The 21,324-nt window shown below is 46.5% G+C and overlaps 2 protein-coding genes across 9 annotated transcripts in view; both read right to left on the bottom strand.

Moving 5' to 3' along the window:
- LOC115642642 (zinc finger protein 436-like) overlaps positions 1–21,324 on the bottom strand; it is a 936,374-nt gene that overhangs the window by 210,820 nt on the left and 704,230 nt on the right. The gene's annotated exons all lie outside the window — the stretch shown is intronic.
- LOC115642663 (zinc finger protein 3-like) lies at positions 10,939–11,932 on the bottom strand (the record flags this gene model as incomplete). Its single annotated transcript, XM_030546367.1, has 2 exons — positions 11,923–11,932; positions 10,939–11,555 (listed from the first exon to the last, which is right to left on the bottom strand). A coding segment is annotated over exon 2 (570 nt), but the record flags the coding sequence as incomplete, so codon positions are not given.

The raw sequence follows: 21,324 nt of genomic DNA, 5'->3' as shown, positions 1-21,324 counted from the left end.
CACTATTCATTTTCATCCCATTTCTATTACTCCAGCTTTCAAGGACATGCAGATTTTCTTGTATGATTTTCCTGTCCTCCTCCATATTGGCAATCCCTCCCAGCTTTGTGTCCCACTCCCACTTCTTGTGCCAAGATCACTAATAAAAATGTTGAGTAAGATTGGTCCCAAGGCTGATCTGAGGAACTCCACTAGTAACTCCCTCCAGCCTGACAACTCACCATTCAATATGACCGCCTTGTAGACTCCCCTTTAACCAATTCTTTATTGACCTTTCGGGTCTCATATTAATCCCCATCATCTCCACACACCGTAGCTCTGCCTGGAACATGCAGCGTTCACTGCCAGACGGGCTGGGCGAGTTTTCAAGGACCCAGCTTGATATGCCTAGCTGGAGTGGGTTCAGTTGGACGGGGTCTGGATCTCTGATAGTTTGCGATGTTCCTTTTTGCATAGTCAGTTCTTTCCATTTATTGTTTTACTCCCACCTATGCCTGATGCCGCTCTCTTGTTAACTTGCTTTGGTTATTTCACTTCCAGTTTTTAAATGGGATCTAAGAATTGCAAAGCTGAATGAAAGATAAACAAACAGAACCATTTGAATGTTGGCCCATAGCTGGCAGTACTATACCTAGTGAAGGTCGGGTGTAATTTCCTGGTCACCTCTAGCATTTTCTGGTGGGGCGGATAAAGCAATGTCAAAGAGCCAAATGCGCGTTTTAGGGGCAAAAGGGCTCGTCAGGTGTTAGCTCTCTAAGGAACATGTCACCAGCCAGGGCTTGCAGTCTTTCAGGAGGAGTGCACTGGATTGTGTTTAGGAATCTCAAAATAAAAGGTGAAGATGGCTGGTTCACAATATCCAATGAAATCTTGCAAACAATTATACAAATGGACCCTACTGCTGTTAAAACAACATGGTATTAATACTGATTCAAAACTGACATTAAAATTAGGAGAGAAACGCATGAGAAATGAACTGACACCTACTTACCATTTCTTAATGCCTAAAATTTTGATACTCCCTCACACCATCTTTTTTTAAAAGCGATGCACAGCGCACAGTCAAGTTAATGAATGAAAGCAACCCATTATTGACTGCTTTGTGTTGCATAAGCTTCTGATTAAGCACGTAATTACAACTGTACCACTGTAAGTGGAAATGCATCAACCCAGCTTAGCTCCAAGGTGTTTAGATGGGAATGAAAAGTTTTTAAATTAAATACATAGCAGAATGGATAATGAAGAAAATACACTGAAATGCCTCTACTCAGTCCTGTTGACTTCTTCTCCCAACCCCCCACATGAGTTCTGGCTTCTTGGTCAACTCAGCTCCCAGTCCCACATAGCTGTGCCCTCTCCCAGCCTAACCCATTTCTACTGCAATTGATCACCCTTCTCATCCAGGCAGGGGGTTGGCTCTGCAGCCCCTAAGGTACCGGTGTTAATCACTGTCTCTCATACTGGGGCTATTTAGATTTCAGGGAACGGTTCCTGAGAATTACTGACTCTGGGAGGTGGGAGAGAGGAGAGGCTGAGAGGGCATTTGCTCTCACGGCCACGTTCAACTCTGGTAGACTCCATGTTACCTCGTCCTCCACCCTCCCCCATGTGTCTCTGCTCATATCACTGTGTTACCTGATCATAATGCCACTGGCTTCAGCAGAGCTCCTAGACAGGAGCTACGTCAAGAGGGGATTACAGTACTGAGAGTAAAATACATCACAATGAGGGTATAATTATCCTGAAATGAAACATTCCAGTCTAGGAAGTGAAAGAATTCAAGTACTTCATTACTTAAAATTATGCTTGAAAGGATTGGATTTTTATGAATAAATTGCAGTAAATGTTGATTTCACTGTACACAGACACAGGTGAAAAAATATTTGTATAGGTAATATACAGAAATGCTTCTGGAGAAAGTCGAGTTTGATTTAAGGATATTTACACTGTATATTTTGGGTGTGACACTGACAATTTCTCTTTGAACAGTTATATGATTTGGCTTTTAGAATCTCAGCAGTTACTGTTATTAAACAATTGTTGTCTGACGACCCCCATAACTTCCCATAGCTCTGAACATTGAAATTGTAAACATCGAAAAAAGGGTTTACAAATAAATATCGCTATCTGTTGAAATTAAAAGAAAGAAATAGACAAAATGGATTTTGTCAAACCCACTTAATAGCAGTTGCAATATGTTAGGGGATGGAAATTGACAACTAAGGCACCAACCTTAATTCTGCCCTGTAGTGACACCAGGCAATAGCCGTAGGGCTACGAATTAGGCATTTTAGTGTATAAAGTTTCAGGTTACAAATCGGTATGATCTAAGGACACATGAGATCTTTTCCTCAGGATATCACCGTCACTGGGTTGTTTCTCTTATTGGTAATTCCCAGAAATGAACAGATTAATAACATTTTATCAGTTATGAAGTGGCCATTTCAGATTTCTGGCGAGTGTCTGTTATTTTACACTGGGGGCCAGGTCCTTGGAGAGACGGAAGCTTGGTTTCATTTGAACTTCTCCATGCTCAGCAGCTTCTGGAATTTGGTTCAAAGTATTTACATGTTTCCCTGCCCTGTTCTTAAAAGTGCTGCTATAGAAAGTGGGGCAGGGCAGGAACTGACTGCTGGATCAGTAGCTGAGTCCCTTAGATATTTATAGCTCATCGGAAGGAGGACGGGGATTGGTGGGTGTCTGGGGATTTAATAATAAACACACAAATATCATTGTTTGTAGTGAATTTTCATCTTCTAGTTCCCATAACCCACTAATTATCCCTGGCTGCCCTCGGCAGTCTGGGGAGGGAGAACTAGTAAACTCCTGTGGCCAATGTGGAACCTAAGGCACAAGGATCTTTCCGTGTCTGACTCAAAGTCACCCAGAGTGAAATTCACTTCACTGGATAAACCCCTAGTTGCTGAGCTCTGCAGAGGGGTGGGGAGATGAATTCCATCCCCCATTCTTGAGCATGGACCCCCTTCCAATTCTCATCCTGATCTCAGACACTACCCCAATCTTCCCCTGCAGTGATGGACCCACTTGACGCTGCCAGAGCCATGTGCCATGGGATCTAGAGAGGACAGAGGCCCAGCTCCAAAACTGCTCCCCCTGCCCACAGCCCCTAAGCTGTGCTAGAGTTGCCCTGACTTCCAATCTGCAGATCAGTCCAGCTGTACCCAGCCCGTGCACCCACTACACACAAACTGTCACAACCAACATCCCAGAATTGAGAAAGACCATCTGGGGCTGGCTGCAGTCTCCCTTTGCTGCTGTGAGGGGAATGGGGTGGTCCATCATATAGGATACAAACATACTCAGGGGCAGAAGGGAAATGTAGTTTCTTCCAGGGGTTTGAAATGTTTGGTTTAGAGTCCTGAGCTCTGTCTTCCTGTTTGTCTCCTTCTGCTACTTTCAGATCTCTTGGAGAGACAAGGTGGGTGAGGTAATTTTTTTAGAACCAATTAAAAATACCTATTTGCTATCCTGGGACCAAAATGGGTACAACAACTTTCCCCTTTGTACCCCCTCCCCATCTCACCTCCCCCTCAGCTGAGACTCTCCCATGTGATAGGAAAATAAGGGTTCAGTCCTGTGACTGGATTGGGTCTTGCCAGCACTAACGGGAGTGAAAGCCTGTGTGCATTAATGACAGCAGCAGCTCTGGGATTCGACACATAGGGAGAAGAGATGGGAGTGAGCAGGTTATGTTTGTGCCAGCTGTGAGTTACTCGTGGGAATTCTGCAGCGCTGCACATGCACAGAATTCATGTCCAGCGCAGAATTTGTTTTTTTGGCTTGAAGAAGATACATTCTGCCTGAGAAGTGCTACAGTTCTGCCTTTCACCCACCAGAGGCCCCTGTGGCACCAGAACAATCAGCATTCAGCTGGGTTCATCTTGGTGGTAATTTGTTGCCCCGAGCTATACCCCAAATGGGAAGAGAGTTAGTGGGTGCAACTTGGGAGAGTCCTGAGACCCGGCTGCCTCTGGTGGTGGGGACAGGGTGGTCATTCTCTACTCACAAGATGGTGTGGAAAGGGCACAGGAGGAGCAAGTGTCCCCTGTGGAGACTGCTCAGCCCCAGATTATCGGGTCCCAGATGCTTCTTCCCTCACCTTACCCCAAATCTCTTCACCCCTCCAACCATCAGTTGCCAGTCTTCCCTCACTGTGAGCCCTTCCTGACTGACAGAGACCCTCTAAGCCAGTAGTGTGTCAGGGCTCAACCTTCCGGCTGAGTCCTCAGGGCACTTTCTTCCTCTCTCGGGGTGCCATGCCACAGGGGCTCCACAAATCTACATTGCTTAGGCTTTGGCTTCAGCCCCGGGTGGTGGGGCTCAGGGCCCTGGACTTCAGCCCCATGCGCTGGGACTTAAGCTTTCTGCCCTGGGCCTCAGTGAGTCTAATGCTGGCCTTGTTTGGTGCCCGCCCTGAAACCTGCTAGTAGCCCCCAGCAGGCCCAGGACCCCTGGTTGAGAACCACTGCCTTACGGTTACTGCCAATCACAGAATGATAGAATATCAGGGTTGGAAGGAACCTCAGGAGGTATCTAGTCCAACTCCCTGCTCAAAGCAGGACCAATCCTCAACTAAATCATCCCAGCCAGGGCTTTGTCAAGCCTGACCTTGTCCCAAAGAACCAGTCACTTACTGAGGTCAGTTGAATCTTAGGTCTCACAACAAAGACAATACTTGTAGCCAATCCTGTAATAACCTGTATTAAGAGTTATTTAAAAGGAAAGGAGAGTTGTTTACGAAGTTAAAGCAGGTAATCCTATAGATGCAGACAAGTTACAGTCTTAAATTTCAAAAGGTAATAGAAGCTTCTATAATAAGCAAGCCCTATATCTTCCCTAGGACTAACCCAGGCTAGTCAGCTGGGGATGTTTGCTTATGCCTAGAAACTTTGCCCCCGTTCCTCCCCCCTCCTGAGTCCAAGCACCATACAGATAATCAGTTCCTTCTGTATGGGGGTTTTTATCCCCTTCCTGCCATGTGCTCTGAGCTGCAAACTCAACTAATGGGAAGTCAAGAGCACAACAACAGTCTTTAGTCATCTTTAACATCGCATAATAGTCTCTCTGGTGTTGATGAACCTTTCCTGCCAGGCAGGGTGTAATGCATTCGATTGCCAGTCAGCACTTCACCTAGATAAAGTCTCTCTCCTGTCTGGTGATTTACAGAGCCACAGAGGCTCACAATGCAATTAGTCAGATATTAACCGAGGCAGCAACTCAATAAAGCATTCAATAAAATGTAAACGCGTTCTTATAATCCTAATATCTAATACTAACACAGATGAGTCAGACGGATTCCAGCTATGCATTTGTCCCTGTTCAATAAAGACATGGGAACTTTTGCAAGAGCTAACACCTCATCTGTCATTGTCAGGCAGGATGGGCAGGAATGGTGTCTCTAGCCTCTGTTTGCCAGAAGCTGGGAATGGGTGACGAGGTGGATCATTTGATGATTACCTGTTCTGTTCATTCCCTTCTGAAGCACTTGACATTGGCCGCTGAGCTAGATGGACCATTGGTCTGATGCAGTGGGCAGCTCTTATGTTCACAGTCTCTGTCAGTAGTATCTATTCATTTGGACTCACTGGGGAGCCACAGAAAGAAACAAGATGTGCTTACGCAAGAAGGCCCAGTCTCAGAGCCCCTGAGGTCACACTTCCCAAAGGCTAAAACTAGGCCCAGCCCATGAAAGGGGGGCACTCCTAGGAGAGACTGTATAAAGGCTGGAGCATCAAACAACTTAGTTAACCTGAGAGAACTGCCTTGGGAACAGTGACAGGGAGAATCCCCCAGAATGACTCCTTTGATTCTACTCTTCTCTGGCCTTTGGTTCATAGAATTGTAGAACTGGAAGGGACCTCGAGAGGTCATTTAGGCCAGTCCTTTGTGTTGTCAGATGCCTACCAGTGTGGTGCTCTGCTCAATGTTGATATCTCTCGGCTGTGTGCGTGTGTTCCCTCTGTGTGCTGTCCCAGCTCTTCGAAGATAGCTGACACAGCAGACCCAAAGAGAACCCTCAATGACCAGAGAATCTAGTAAGGTACGAAGGCACTTCGGCCAGGTTTATTGCCATATTGGACACAATAATAGTTCCCTCTAGATTTTTACTCTACAAGACATACTACGAGTATGTGCCCCCGATCAATGGACTTGGCTCAGTCAGTGGCGGGACTTTCCACTGCCCCCCCGGCCGGACCAAGACTCCGTCCCAGGGATACATTCTTATACACAGGTACAAACAAGTTACACATCACTCCTGACGTATGAGGTGCAACCCTTCTATGTAGCAAGGTACAACCCTTCTACGTAGTAAGGTGCCTGCTCTCACCTTGTACGTGTTGGTTCGAACAAAACAACTCTATCCATATTACCCTTTTGGCCTTGTTATTGGGATGGGTCAGCCTGTTCCTTGTTATCTGTGTGGAATGTTCCAGCATAGGGTGTTCTGGTACCGTGTTTATACTTTAATACACTAGGTGAATATATGTTTATGCAACATCAGCCCTTTTCTTGCCAGCTTCTGTGAGCAGGGCCTGCCTCTTACTCACTGCCTAAATTTGCTTTATGGTAGCTAAGTCTTGACCATTACTTTAGCTCAGGCCTCGTGCTGGGCCTTTATCAGGGCCTTTACTTACTACATTCCCCCACTTTTTGTCTTTTTATGGGGAGGATGTTTACCCATCGTCCCAGAAAAGCATAATGCATGGACTAAGGATAACCCAGTGGGCTAAACACTGTTATGTGGTTACCTTATTTTACCATCCATACGTTAATGCCCCATCTGTCTTTCTAGTCTGCACATTCCCTCGTACGACTGATAGACAGATTTTATTATCCAATTATTTTTTAGTCCCTTATGGTGGGTCTGGGAATGTTAGGCCTGGGACCATACGTACGCGGGGGTCAGTAGCCTATCTGTTGTCCTACTGAGGGCTTCGTGGGGATATAGAAACTATACCAAGGATATAAATGTAACTTATGGAATGTATGTTCTATATATTTGTAATGTACGTACGTATGTATTTTGTCATAACATATTTATTAGTCAGTGTGCCTTAACTCCTCACTCTATGAAATGATTGTTCGGGTGTACCACAGCAGTGTTGATTGCCATTTCCATTCCCTTATTTACTCGATCTTGTAGCTTAGCTTTCTTTGTTTGACGGATCATAAGCAGCACATTCCTATTAAAACCATAACAGTTAGGGCCTGGATCCCTATTAGGCGTACGCTCAGAGTGCGGACCACTGGATGTAAAGTCACATCCTCTGGGATTGCCCACCAGGGTGTTTCCACCTCTCTTTGCACCGTATCAATTTCACGTATTTGCTGTTGGATCAATTGAGTTATAGGTATTAGGGATTCCTTAGTTCTTGCTACTAATTCATGTATACCTAGTTGTAAAAATTTCACAGGGGGGGAACAGATCAATTAATAAGTTTTGTAGGCGTTCATGTAGGATGACCGTTTCAGTGACAGCATCACCCTTTCTTGTTGGCCAAAAGGCATGGGCTCCTATTTGAATAGTGCTTGTCACAGGCAGACAGAATCCTGCCTCACTTGTGGGGCAGACATTGCTATTTATGGAGAAATTGTGATATCCTATGGCAGAGGCCATGTCCTGAATTCGCATTACCTCAGTAACCAATTCCTTTTGTACTAGTCGTGCCCAGCCTTTCCTAGTGGCATTAATGTCAATTTTGGCATAGCACTCACACAGCCACCATCCATTATGTTTTGTGCAACACACCTGATTGATTTCTGAGCCAGTTTCAGCTACCTGGCGCACAGTGGGGTAGTGTTGCACATATGTCTTATTTACCAGCATCCCCACACTGCGTAGTATACCTTAACTGGCTCTTGTACCCATCTAGGCACTGCCATCATGAGGTGTATGCTTTTACCCTCCTCCTGATCCCGTCTTGGAATCTTATCAAATTTAGCAAATTGTAGAAAGATAGGCACCATATGGGTTATGCCCTGTTGTTGTATTTGTTTTATGATGGCTGCACGGTCTGAGATACGTGGCCAGTTTTGAAGCTGCAACTGTGGAAAACTTTGCTGTACTATCTCTATTACCCTATTGCCATAGGCCATACAGGGCACTGCCAGTGAAACATCATTGTTTTGTATACTGTTGATAAGAGACAAAATGGTAGCATTTAGGTGTTTAAACTCTTGCGCAATTAAATGCATATTATCAATAGTGATTGCATGCTGGTCCGGTAATAGACTACTAATACCTCCCCCTGTTTTAACTGCCTTGCCTATTCCATCCATGGTGTTGATTTTCAAATTAAGATTTTCAATATCTGCCAAGTTCCATAGGGACATGCCAAGGCTAGAACCTCCCAGGGCTGTTCCCAATGCATCTCTTCTGTCTCTATTCTGTTGTGGGATAATTTGAGAGCCCTTCCAGAGTTGTAACTGCATCTGCATTTCAGAGTTAAACCAATTCTTATAATGCCTGGGACATTGCTCTGGCATGGCCATACCTGCAAAATCCAGTTTTAGTAGCATGTAAAGCCATCCTACGTTCTCCACCATATATTCCGCAGTGGGGTGTAGGAAGATCCCTGATATAGGCCATGGTTGTGTAATTGGGCATCCTTTCTTCGGGGTAGTATCAATGTGGAGGAATGGAAGGAGGTGACGTGGGGGCTGTTGTGGGATAGGCATCCTTACAGACCTGCACATGGTAAATGCATTTACTGGTACTTGGGGTTATAGACCAAGTCCCTGTGTATGTACTTGCATCTCTTAGTTGTATATTGCGAATGCGGATTGATGCACTCCACTTATTTTGCACATTTGTAAATTCCACCCTACTTAGCCAGTCCCCATATGTTTTTGCCTGTCCTTCAGTGTAAGTGATTACTGGGTTTATTGCTCGAAACCAATCCAAATAGACTGTATTGGTCTCCAGCAGGTGTGGTTGTATAATGCATGTTAGAGTAAGATCCTCCCCCACCATTCCTGTAAGATATCCCTCCATAATTTGCTTTGGTGCCACTAGAGCGCGCTCCATATCCGGAGTTGCTCACTTCCTTTCCTTGTTTATATTATGTTCATGGTGTTGTGGTGCAATACCAGGAAAAACGTTGTCGGAAGGACAGTAATATCAGTGGGTTTACAATTAACAACAACATCAACCTTTCAACAGCATGCATACTCCCGCTGTGTCTCTTTACTTAAGGTCAGTTCCTTTTCAATTCGTCTTTGCACATTCTCAAGCTCTTCGATGGGAACACGTTGAGTTTGGCTACCGTTCTTAACTGTCCATCCCCATGCCATCAGAACTGCAAAGGATGACACCCTGAGGATGTTTTCCATTTGTCGCTTTCCCTCAGTTTCACACACCAACTTTAAAGCAGTCCCCATAGGGTGCTGCTGACTTGCTATCTCCCATCCATCAGAGTTATTTGCTGTCTCGATCCAGAAGGTCCTGGTAACTGAATATGTTCGATTGAGCCTGACGACATCGACCAGTCCCTTTGAGTCTTGGGCTATCACCAAAACGCCTGCCAGGGTCCATATTCATGTTGGCATCTTAACCTGTAAAAATACAAAGCAACACTCGCCTCTCTCTTATGGGTACACGAAAGGTGTTGTTAGGGTTTTTTTGTTTTTTTTGTTTTTTTGTTTTTTTAATAGCAACAATACTTCAAAGCCATAGTATCTAATATAGGACCATTTACATCAGCCGCTTCTGTTTCTTTTCCACTGGCGGCTCCTGGGTATAATCCCTATCTAACAAAGCCAGTATGATCTGATCACTTAGTAGATTTAAGAACAGGAACCTTGTTCCTAAAGGGGCGGTGGGCACATTATTAATCCATGAGATGCCTGGCCCTAACATCCACAACAGCTGTTTTCCTGCTTGGTCCAGTATCCACATGGAAGTGTTCTTGTTGTTCCACCAGATGATGATCATATTACCAATACCCCAAGTAAACTGGCCTCTTGCACTTAATTGTCTGACCAGATAAGGTTTGGACAATTCAAAGCGTTTCAATTGCCCCCAAGCAACATACAACAATAAGCGGGGTGCAGATGGAGCTCTAAGATTAAAGCTTGTAAAACTTCCATTATTTAATTGGAAGGTTTCCATGGTACTTACCTTTTTCGCTTATCCTGTGTATTTTTCTGTAAAGCAAGCACAGACATGTAACATGCATGTTTAACCCTTATATTCCTTTAATTGCATGGCATGCTTCCATCGTGGCTGTTCGTCTATGTCGACCCAAGTACAGGCAGGGCCCCAATTTATCTGAAATGGGCCACGGCCTAGACCATTCTTTCTTAGGAAAAGCAGCAAAGAATCCTGTGGCACCTTATAGACTAACAGAGGTTTTGGAGCATGAACTTTCGTAGGTGAATACCTACTTCATCAGATGCATCAGTTTGCTTCATTTTCCTGTTTTAATTTTGCCTGTGCTTTAGTGGTTACTGCCACAGGCATTGGTTCCCACAGTGTGACAGTAAGGGCTGCCTCCTTAGCCAGTGTATCTGCTTGTTGATTTCCCCACTGCAAGGGCCCTTTTTTCCTATGGACTTTTATTTTAACCATTTGGATTTTTGTATAATGTCTTGTTAATGTTTCTATTTGCTGCCATAGGGTTTTGTGCTTAATTTCCCAACCATCGGTTCGTGTAAACTCTATACTTTGCCACTATGGGAGGTAAATAGTGGTGCCCTTATACACATAATCAGAGTCAGTTCCTATTCCGAGCTCAGATTGCTTGCCCTTCATTCTGTTCAAAACTTCCAAAACCGCTGACAGCTTTGCAGCCTGTGTTCCAAAAAATCTTTGGCCAGGCCTAGTCAAGGCATTTGTGGATCTTCTGATGTCTAACAAGGACTGAGCTGTAACTGAAGCTTTTCCTGCACTCAGAGCATGTGTAAGGTCTCTCTCTCTCCCTCCCTCCCTTCCTCCCTCTCGCTTCTATGGATTTTCTGTTGTCTGCTAAGGATTGAGCTCTGATTGAAGCTTTTCCCGCACTCAGAGCACGTGTAGGGCGTCTCTGCCGTGTGGATTCTACAATGTCTGATAAGGTGTGAGATCTGCTTGAAGCGTTTCCCGCACTCAGAGCATCCATAAGGTTTCTCACCAGTGTGGATTCTCTGATGTGCACTGAGGTTTGAGCACCGATGGAAGCGTTTCCCGCACTCAGCGCACGTGTAAGGCGTCTCTCCACTGTGGATTCTCTGATGTGTGATAAGGCTTGAGCTTTGATTGAAGCTTTTCCCACACTCATGGCATGTGTACTGTGTGTCTTCCAAGTTGATTCTCTCACGGGGAATAAGGTCTGAGTGGCTACTGAAGTTCTCCTCTGGCCTGTGCAGAGTCTCACAGGCTTTGGCTTTTTCTGGGAGTGCACAACTCCCGGAAACATTCCCTTTGGATCTTCCTGATAATATCCCATGTGGTTCTACTTTCTCAGCATCTTCCTGTTGGGGTTTCTCCTCCTCGTTATCACTCCCCATCCAATCACCTGATGGGAGACAGAGAGAATCCAGACACAGGTCACTCCCTGCACCTGACAGAAAGGAAATATCAGTGAGAGGAATGGAAAAAGGGGGAAACAAACCAAAACATGTGTAGGAGAGATCAATCCTATCAGGAGCTGATTTTCCCCAAACCCTTCCCCAGAGGAGAGAGGAAGGGATCACTTTTGATCCACATCTCACCAGAACACTCAGGGGAAAGCGAGATGGGGAGGGACCTGCTGCCAGTTGTCAGTCAGAATAGGTGGGAAGCCTTGAGTCACATCTGCCACAATGATTCTACATCTGCAGGGAACAATCTTGAACTTGGAGAGCTCACAAGGTCTTTGTACGGCATCCGGAATGTTTTCTGCATTCACTGACAATTTTGAGTTGGTTTAACCAACTCCCTACCTGTGCAAGCAGCTCTCAGGAGCACTTTTTTCTCAGAGTCCTGGAGATCTTGGACCCACGGCTCTTCCTCTCGTTCCAGCAGCGAGATCACATCAGGTCTGGAAACGGGAAATCCTACTCAAGGCAAAGAAAATGAGAGGTCAGTGGAATTTGTGGGATACTTGTCACAAGGTATATTGTATGATTTTACTCTCCAGCTCATTTTTAAGCAGTAATATCCCAAGACCAGCTTCCTTGGCTGAAAGTGGCAGGAGAGTTATTCATTACCTTAGTGCTAAGGAGCAACTAACAGTGGGTCCCCATTGTGCTAGGACAAGTACAAACACAGAATAGTAGATGGTTCATGCCCTGAAGAATTTACAATCTAAATAGACAAGACAGACAGAGAATGGGGGAAGGGATAGAACCCACTGTTAGAATAGAGATATTCAGGCCTGCCTGTAAAGCCTATAGTTTAAGAACTTGGGGGTATTTTTATCATGTAGCTAGTTACAGAAGTATGAAACAAAGAATGAAAATCTCAGTCTGCCTGTGTCTGGACCTTCTGTCACTAGGATAGTCTGAGGCCTTGTTCTTAGGCTAAGCAACAGGGGCAGCCATAAGCTGGGAAGTGAAGGGTCACATCCCAAACCAGTCACACTGAAATAAGGTGCTATTGGGCTGTTAGGAAGACGATCCTGTCCAGATAGTGCCCATCACCACCAGATAAAGAAACAGATCTTAAGATGCTTAGAGAAAACTTAGTTTGACAGCAGCCCATCTGGCAAGAAATCACTTCTTAATGATTGTGAAACTCTCATTTCTGTATTGCTTTATATTTATGTCCTACACTTTGCTATTGTAAATCTGTCTGGTTCTCTAATTGTTTCTGTCTGCTGTATAATTATTTTTGCTAGGTGTAAGTTAATTAGGGTAGTGGGATATCATTGGTTAGAGAATTATGTTACAATATGTTAGGATTGGTTAGTTAAATTTCAGTAAAATGATTGGTTAAGGTATAGCTGAGAATATTACTATATAAACAGGGTCAGACAAGAGGGGGAAGGAAAATTGGAATCATGTTTGTTAAGGTGTGTGGGGGGAGAAACAGAAACACAGGCAAGGCTCAGCTGCATCAGAGCTGGGAAGGGGGACACAAGATAAATGCTCTGCCGCATCAGAGCTGGGAAGGGAACATTGGGGAACAGACTGTATCAGGATATTGAGATAAGCCCAACTGGTGTGAAGGGCTTCAGAATATGCTTCTTTGGAAACTAACCCCAATAAACTTTCCATTGTCTGCGTTTCGGACTTCTGGTCTTTTGCTGCTTCCTGTCTGCGTGACAAGAACAGGGAAGTAGGAGGGTGAGGGGAAGGCCTCTCACAAAACTGACATGACCTGATAACCAAGAGGTAAGCCTTAGAGGAAGGTTTTAATACACTTTGGAACGGATCAGGGATTCCCACAAGGACTGATGAGGGGCTGATGGTAAATACACATTTAGATCCTTGTCCTGTTTTATATCTTTTTCCCATAAGGCTGAACCTCTGGCACACTGTCATGGATCCATAGGATCTGGGCAATGCCCTGGCTTTTAAACAGTCCTTGGGAAGTGCCCCTTGAGTGCACTAGACCCCCAAGGGCTCTCACTCTTCCACAAGGACAGGCCATGTAGCTTCGGCACCTGAAACTGAGCCTCTGGCTTCAACACTCCCATTTCACCCTGTGATCTCTGCCAGCAGGTCCAGCTGAACTACACTCCTGTTCAGAGACTGTTCCTCATTCAATGCACAGAGCAAGTTTTTGCTGTGACACTGGACAGACTTTTAAAACATAGCAGGGTTTATTAGTCAACTGAAACACAGCATTGGAAAGTCTTTAGATTAGCGCAGAGAAGACAATGTAGAACATACTGGCCAATGCCCTTGAGCCAGGCTGCTGAAGAAAACGCTTTGGTTTCCTTTCACTGTGCCTGTCCATTTGTCTTCGCTCCGGTAGAGCTCCCTGAATCTGCGAGCCCAGTTCTTCCTGCTCCCAAAAACATGTCTATGTGTGCTTCACTCAGCCAAACTGAGATACACAGGTGACAATTATTCCCTTGTCTCTGTCGGGTATTCCATTGATGTAGGTTGATCCCAGCCAGTCCTTAATGACCATTCATATCACCCTGTGACAGCTATGTGACAAAACACCTCATGTCTCCTGCTCGTTCTAATCATAGCACTACCAACCACAGAGGGAAATTGAGGTGTGTATTGGCATCATGTAAGTATCACCAAAATTCCCACCTCTATCACACACACACTGCTCACAGCCCCTGGAGAGAAAGCAAAGCACAGGAACTGGACGTTAGTCCAATGAACAAAGTGGAGGACAAGCTGCAATCCTCAAACCCTGGTCAAAAAGAAGAGTCTTGTGAGTCCTTATCCAAGTGCGTGCCCAGGATGGCAAGCCCTGGGGGCTGCCTTGGTGGTCCATGTGAGGGCGGCAGTCCAGCAGCCTTCGGCGGCTTGTCTGCGGGAAGTCCGCCAGTCCCGTGGATTCGGCGGCAATTCGGCGACGGGTACATTATGTAGATTGAAATCATAGACAAAGATCAATTATAACTAACTGTCTGTATTAAATCAAGTTTCTGTGTGTTTCACCAAATTCCATCTTCTCAATTAACTTTGAGTAGCAATGTACTGTAGAACTGATAAATGAAATTGTTTTTAATTGTTCACTTGATTAATGTAACTTCTGTTCACCATTCACTATACTTGTCTACATTGTAACTTCTGTTCACTGTTTGCCATATTGTAATTCAAACCCTATTTTAAAACATTCACTCCATTTTGTAAAAGCTTCCTCCAACCTTCATTTTTTGTAAATCCTGCTGTAATCTTATTAGTTTAGTTTAGATGTGTGACTGAGGCACGTATGGATGATGAAATCAACCTTCAGCCACAGCCTGTCCTGATCAGATAAAGTTCAAATACCAACGGCTGAAGACCTGCACAACAGCCCTAAACAAAGTAAGAAGCATCCACCAAAAAAGAAAAGGACAAAAGAACAACAGAAGGAAGATCAAAGTCAGGTTCAAGGCTGAAAGTCACGCCTGAAATTGATGAGTGATCAGTCCAAACCCAGAGGCAGCGTGACACAGCAAGACCTATAGACTTTGAATCCAAACTAAAAGCCTATAAAAAAGAAGGGTGAGATGAGAGACTTTGGGTAACATTCTGCTGCCAACATGGGAGAACATCGGTGCATGCCCAACAGAGACCCAGATTGTCCTTGTGTCCGGCTTTCCTGGCCAGTTAGCCGCCACAAGCTACGAACCCAAGCTGCAAAATCAAGCCACCAACTCAAGCTATCTTCAGGACGGTAACTATGCAGCAGCTGCAGAATATCTGATGGATGTGGGTGTGTGTGTGAATGTGTGTGTGTATAGGTATTAGGTATAATGCGTGTGTATAGGTATTAGGTATAATGTGTGTGTATAAAAATTAAGATATTAGTTATTAGTCATAAATCAAATTGTTATCATAATAAACATAGCATCTTTGTCTTGCCCCCTGAAAAGATCCTGTGTAGTTGTCTGTACAACAGTACAAGGGCAAGTTGTACCCCAATATGTAATCTTATAGGTGTAAAAATTGCACAGGCTACACCACCACCCTGTGACATCATCAACAATGTGCCCATTTGTGCCTGGGTAGTGGCCCTGCTGTGGGAGGGAGGATGCAGCAAGGACTCAGGATTGGTGGCCGGGGTCGCTGTGCATAAAGATGGGGAGGTTATACGGGGAGGGCATAATGAGTGGGAGAGGGAGGTCAAGAGTTGAAAATAATAATATTTGGGGAAAACATGTATATGTGTCAAGTATCAGAGGGTAGCCGTGTTAGTCTGGATCTGTAAAAGCAGCAAAGAATCCTGTGGCACCTTATAGACTAACAGACGTTTTGGAGCATGAGCTTTCGTGGGTGAATACCCACTTCCTCAGATGCATGTAATGGAAATATCCAGGGGCAGGTATATATATGTGTGCTTGTGTCAAAATGTGCAAAGTACGTATAGTCTCTGTAATTTTATTCTTTCACATTTGGTCAGGATGACAATGCTGTTAGTTTAGCTTTCTAACTGGTCTGTGCATTTCATCATTTTATTTCTGTCTTATGCTTAAATTCAGTTCTTTAAGTAATGAGTTCTAAAATGCCTCACCTCTCCTGGCTGGAGTAATTATCATTATTACTGTTATTACCGTATTGTGCTTTGTCATTCATTATGTCAAATGGTACTAACAAATAATAGAATGTACATTTTGCTTGTACTTACCTTAGCAGGGCTCTTTTGAAAAAAATAGCTAAACTCAAAACTTCAGACACTGTGCAGATGAAGATCTTCAGATCGTATTTTTAGATATCAGGGTGTGACTTCACTTGAGGGACAATAGCTGAGCACGTAACTTGAGCCCAGAAGAGGGATGAGGCCAGGTGACACCTTCTGCCCTGGAAACCGGACAAAGGCTGGTGGAGGAGCCGGGGGGTGTGGCTGGAGGAGACGGCTGGAGGGGGGGTTTCAGTTTGGAGCTGGCTGGGGAAATGGAGGGAGGCCAGAACCGGGTCTGGCTCCCTACCTCCTAAGATTGACCTGACCAAGGGATCCTGTTGTCTGTACCTACAAGCTCTGTTTGGGACTGTGTTCCTGTCGTCTAATAAACCTGTGTTACCGGCTGGCTGAGAGTCACGCTGAATGGCAGGAAGTGGGGGAGGTGCAGGGCCCTGACTCCCCCAAACATCATGGTACAGTTATATCTGGAAAGTAATTTAAAATTTCTACGAAAATAAATGCAGTTCCAAGTACGATACTAATAGCAAAGATGGAGTCAAATGTGAGTGAGCCACATACACGATTGTGATCAGTAAATGTAAATGCCAAAATAACCAGAAAATAAATTCCCGTTCTTAATAAAAGAGAAAAAACCTTAATCACGTATGTAAATTAAGTAAATATGTTTTCAGTGGAGTGAAAAACAATTGACTAAAATAGAGGAGATGGCAGCAGTAACACAGAGTGTGTCTGTTCAGTAAAATCTGTTTCCTTTCTCTATATTTATTTATCTCTGCTAAAGAGAGAGTGCAAAGTATCAAACTTGCATTTCTGATACCTGCATCAAAGCTCCAGAATTGATACCTCAAGGCTTGAGACAGGGAATATCTTGCTGTATTATCTCCTGATTGTTCTAAATTTACTTTTAAATTTAATATGTGGATGTAACTGGAGTCAGTATATATTTGTCTCTCTTTACATAACAATTAGATACAGTGCTCATCAGTGAATTTCTAAGTTATTTTCTGCAAAAAGCCCTACAGTTTTCAGGGCATCAGTAGCCCCTGGAATCACAGTTAAAGTTGCCCCCTCCCCAAAATCTGAAATGGCCCCTGGTGAGCCAGGATCAGACATAGGCCTGCAGGGTATCTGGGACTCCAGCAAGATGCAACCCCCGTGTGAGAGCACAAAGCCCGTCTTGAGCTGCAGGCAGAGCACCAGACACCACAAGCCACAGCAGCAGTGTAAGAGTAAGAGTGGGAACGGCAGCCAGGGATTTTAGTTTACTGTTCATTTACTGTGTGGTGTTATAAATAACTAACACGTTATGTCATATAGAATCACTGTATGCTAAATAGGGAATAGATTTATCAGTATGTATCGAGAATAATCATGTATTTGGTATCTAAGTAAATAGGGTTGAAACGCAAGGCCTGTAGGCTGAGACCTGCATGATTTTAGCTTCGCTATTCTAGGCCTTGGAGCTAAGAAACGTTGACAGAAGCAAATGGCCGAGGAATAACCCGATGCCCTAAGATGATGGGAGAAGAGGTACCAAGTGGTAACAGGGTGAACAATCAGCCAGAAGATTAATTTAAATAAAAAATATTCTGAAAAGGCACCTCTGTTTCCAAACGTGCCTTAACCACAGGACACAGGTGGTGTGTCAATGCTAAGGAGGTATAATCAGAATCACGTTATAAAAAGGGGATGCCCAGAGTGGGAAAATGGAGCTCCCTAAGGGAAACTCCAGCAGGAACCATCCCTCCACTGGTGATCAATCCACGAGAGACTCATCAGACACCAACACTATTGTTCAGGATGTGAATAGAACTAGAGTTGTAACTTTTGCACAGGTCTTTATAGAATGTCTATGTGCCTGGGTATTCCTAGCCTGAACTGTAACTTTAATAAAACTTGTGAAACAGACCAGACCTTGTGCTTGTGTATGTCTGTGTGGTCACTACCCTTGGTCTGTGTGTGCTCCTAGAGACTGTACATTTGAAGCAAGTAGCAGAGGCGACTTTCACTCTGTTAAGCTTGACACTGTCGCCACCAGAGCTGACCCCGCGGCGGTGCAATGCCGCATTACAAACTGCACTTTACATAAAATAAAGGCGGCACAATACACCACACAAGGCCACCCTCACTTCTGTGCTGCTGCTGGCAGTGGCTTTGCCTTCAGAGCTGGGCGCTCGGCCAGCAGCCACCGCTGGCAGGCCGCCCTGCCAGTGCTGAATTTGTGCCAGGGCTGAGCTCTGGCGCCTCTTTCAATATAGATTAAGCACTAGAGGGAGGCATCGGGGTCTGGACATGATGGTGGGGAGCCTGTGAGGGCCAGGGGGGATGGGGGGCACCAAAATACAAGTTCACCCAGGGCGCCATTTTCTCTAAGGCCAGCCCTGGAGCTGGGTATGGGGGAGGGGCACAAGTAGGGGTCCCTGGACCCCTGCAGGGCTGTGAGCAGGTTTCAAGGGGTCCCCAAGCAGGGCCCATGTTAGACTCGCTTGGGCCCAGGGCAGAAAGCCCAAACCTCACTGCCTGGGGCCGAAGCCTGGGGCCATCAGCCCTGCCACCAGGGGCTGAAGCCAAAGCTTGAGCAATTAGCTTTGCGGGGGGCCTGTCACATGGGGCCCCGGGCAATTACCCTGGTTGCCACCCCTAACGCCAGCCCTGGCTTTTATATGCAGAGAACCAGGAACATGCAGGGCCGTGGAGTATTTATAGTACGTTGGGGGCCTTAGAAAGAAAAAGGTTAAGAACCCCCCCTCCCCCAAGCCTCACTGGTGGGTGCCCCCTGGCATCTCACAGCAGCTGCTGGTTAATCAGGTCGGGCTCCAGCCCTGGGAGTCTGGTCTGTTTTCCTAGACCCACCCTGGGGAGTTGTTTCCTGTCCCACAAATTAGAGCATTTCCACCCTCTAACCTCATGGGTCTGTTCCTAGAATGGAAGCCGCATATTAAACCAGTCTCAACAGGTTTGCTACACCCTGGCCTCCTCCCATTCTCCACCCTGGGAATTTTTTGGCTTATTCCAACCTCCAATCCAGACTGCCCAAACCTCCCAGTGGTGTATTTGGATTCCAACTCCCTCCAGCAGGAACCCACCAGAACCCTCCACCGATAATCCCTACCTGAACTGGCTCCTCGGAAGCCATTTCCCTTCCCTGTCCCATGGGAGGATGGGATGAGCTGGAGCGAAACATGGACGACATCCTGCAGCCTAGCAGGGCCAGAAGGGCAACTGTGGAGGTTTCAGAACAGGCTTTAGTTCATGTCACATCACAATTCCCCCAGGATCTTTCCCTGCACAGACACAGCCTAGATTCTGCCGTGCTGGGAACATGCTCCATCTCTTTATGCAGGGGAGACCTGCCCCTCCTGCCAGGCTAAGCCCACAGGCAGATTTTTCAGCCTCCCCAGTAACAAAGTCTCTGAACAAAATGCTAGAAAGGAGCAGAACCAAAGGGGCTGGGCAGGCTCCGTGGGGACACTGGGTCCTCCCTTCCCCTGCTGTTCAGCCATGTCCTGTTTCTGGCAGAGATTGGCCACCCCATCTCCCCCCCAGAGGCAGCCACGTCTGCGGGCTCCCCCAACCAGCACCTACTAACCACCACCCACATTGGGGGACTGACACAGGACAGCAAATTCCCACCTAACCAAGGAAAAATTGCTGCAGATAAAACGGGCTGGGTTCACATCCCAAAGCTGAGGAGAATTTAAGAATTATGGAGAAAATAGGGAAAATTAGAGAGTCAAGAATTTTAGGGAAAACGAGGGAATCTCCTTGGATTTTCTAGCCACATGTGGGGAGGGGAGAGAGAAGGGGAAGAACTAGAGAGAATTGTTATCAGGTTTTGAGACGGAAAGAAATGGCACAAACAGGAAACGTTTGCAAGTAGCTCACCCCCGTGACCATAGGCATGTGCAGCACATTTCATTAGCGTGTGCACCAGGGAGCCCCACCCCATCCTCTGCCTCCCTAGGATCCTGCCCCCTACCTGTCCCCCTGACCCTTATCCACACCCCCACCCCCAGACAGAGCCCCCAGGACTCCCACGCCCCATCCAACTGCTCCCCGCCCCCTGACAGGACCCCCAGAACTCCCGACCCATCCAACTCCCTCTGCTCCCTGCCTGCCCCGACCCTGCTCCACCCCCTGACAGGCACCTCCCAAATCCTCAACCCATCCAACCCCCCTGCTTCTTGTCCCCTGACCGCCCCTCCAAAGACCCCCCCGACCCACTAATCACCCCCCCAACTATCCAACCCCCCCACCTCCTGGCAGCTCTGGCTCGTAACTGCTCCGACCTGCACACTCAAAGTGGCGGAGGAGGATTCCTCTCCTTCGGTGGGAAGGTTGCCTTGTGGTTAAGGCACAGGACTCAGGTTCAGGTGTCCTGGGTTTGAGTCTCTGCTCTGCCACAGACTCCCTGCTTAGCCTTGGGAAAGTCACTGCACCTCTTTGTGCCCTAGAGCTCACCTGCCAAATGGAGCCAATGCTGATCCTGTCTCCTGGGCTAAATCCATTCATGGCTCGGTGATGGTGGGGCAGGGGAATGGAGATACCAACATGGGGAGATTGGGGCTGAATTTCTCCACAGCCGGAGAGTGGGATCCAGCTCCACAGGGGGGATGGGAGCGAGAGGGGCTCAGGGCAGCTGCACACAGAGAGGGGTCAGGGCTTCAGCCCTGCAACTTTTGCCACTAAGGTGGCTGGGGCTCCTGAACTGGGGACTTCAGCCCCACATCTTCTGTCAGGGTCCAGGGCTTCTTCTCCCTGCCCCAGAGTGGCTCCCCTCCCCCTTCACCATCCTCTAGTGCAGCTCCTGCTGGGGTCTGGGCTTCTCCCCCCTTGCCTACCAACTCTGCATGGCTTCTCCTCCCCTGTCCCAGCTTGGCGCTTCTCCCCCCACTGCAGCTCCTGCAGGGGCCCGGGGCATCTCCTCCCCCCCTCCCCACCCCAGCGTGGCTCCAGCCCAGTCCAGGGCTTCTCCTCCCCCACTCCAGCTCGGCTCCTCTCCCCCACCCCGCTAGTATCTGGAGCTTCTCCTCCCGCCAACCTCCCACTGCCCCCAGCCCCAGCCTAGCCGGGCTCCTTGGGGCACCCGA

Source organism: Gopherus evgoodei, unplaced genomic scaffold, assembly GCF_007399415.2.
Source record: "Gopherus evgoodei ecotype Sinaloan lineage unplaced genomic scaffold, rGopEvg1_v1.p scaffold_43_arrow_ctg1, whole genome shotgun sequence".
NCBI classification, from domain to species: Eukaryota; Metazoa; Chordata; order Testudines; family Testudinidae; genus Gopherus; species Gopherus evgoodei.
This window is presented reverse-complemented; position numbering and strand designations above follow the sequence as displayed.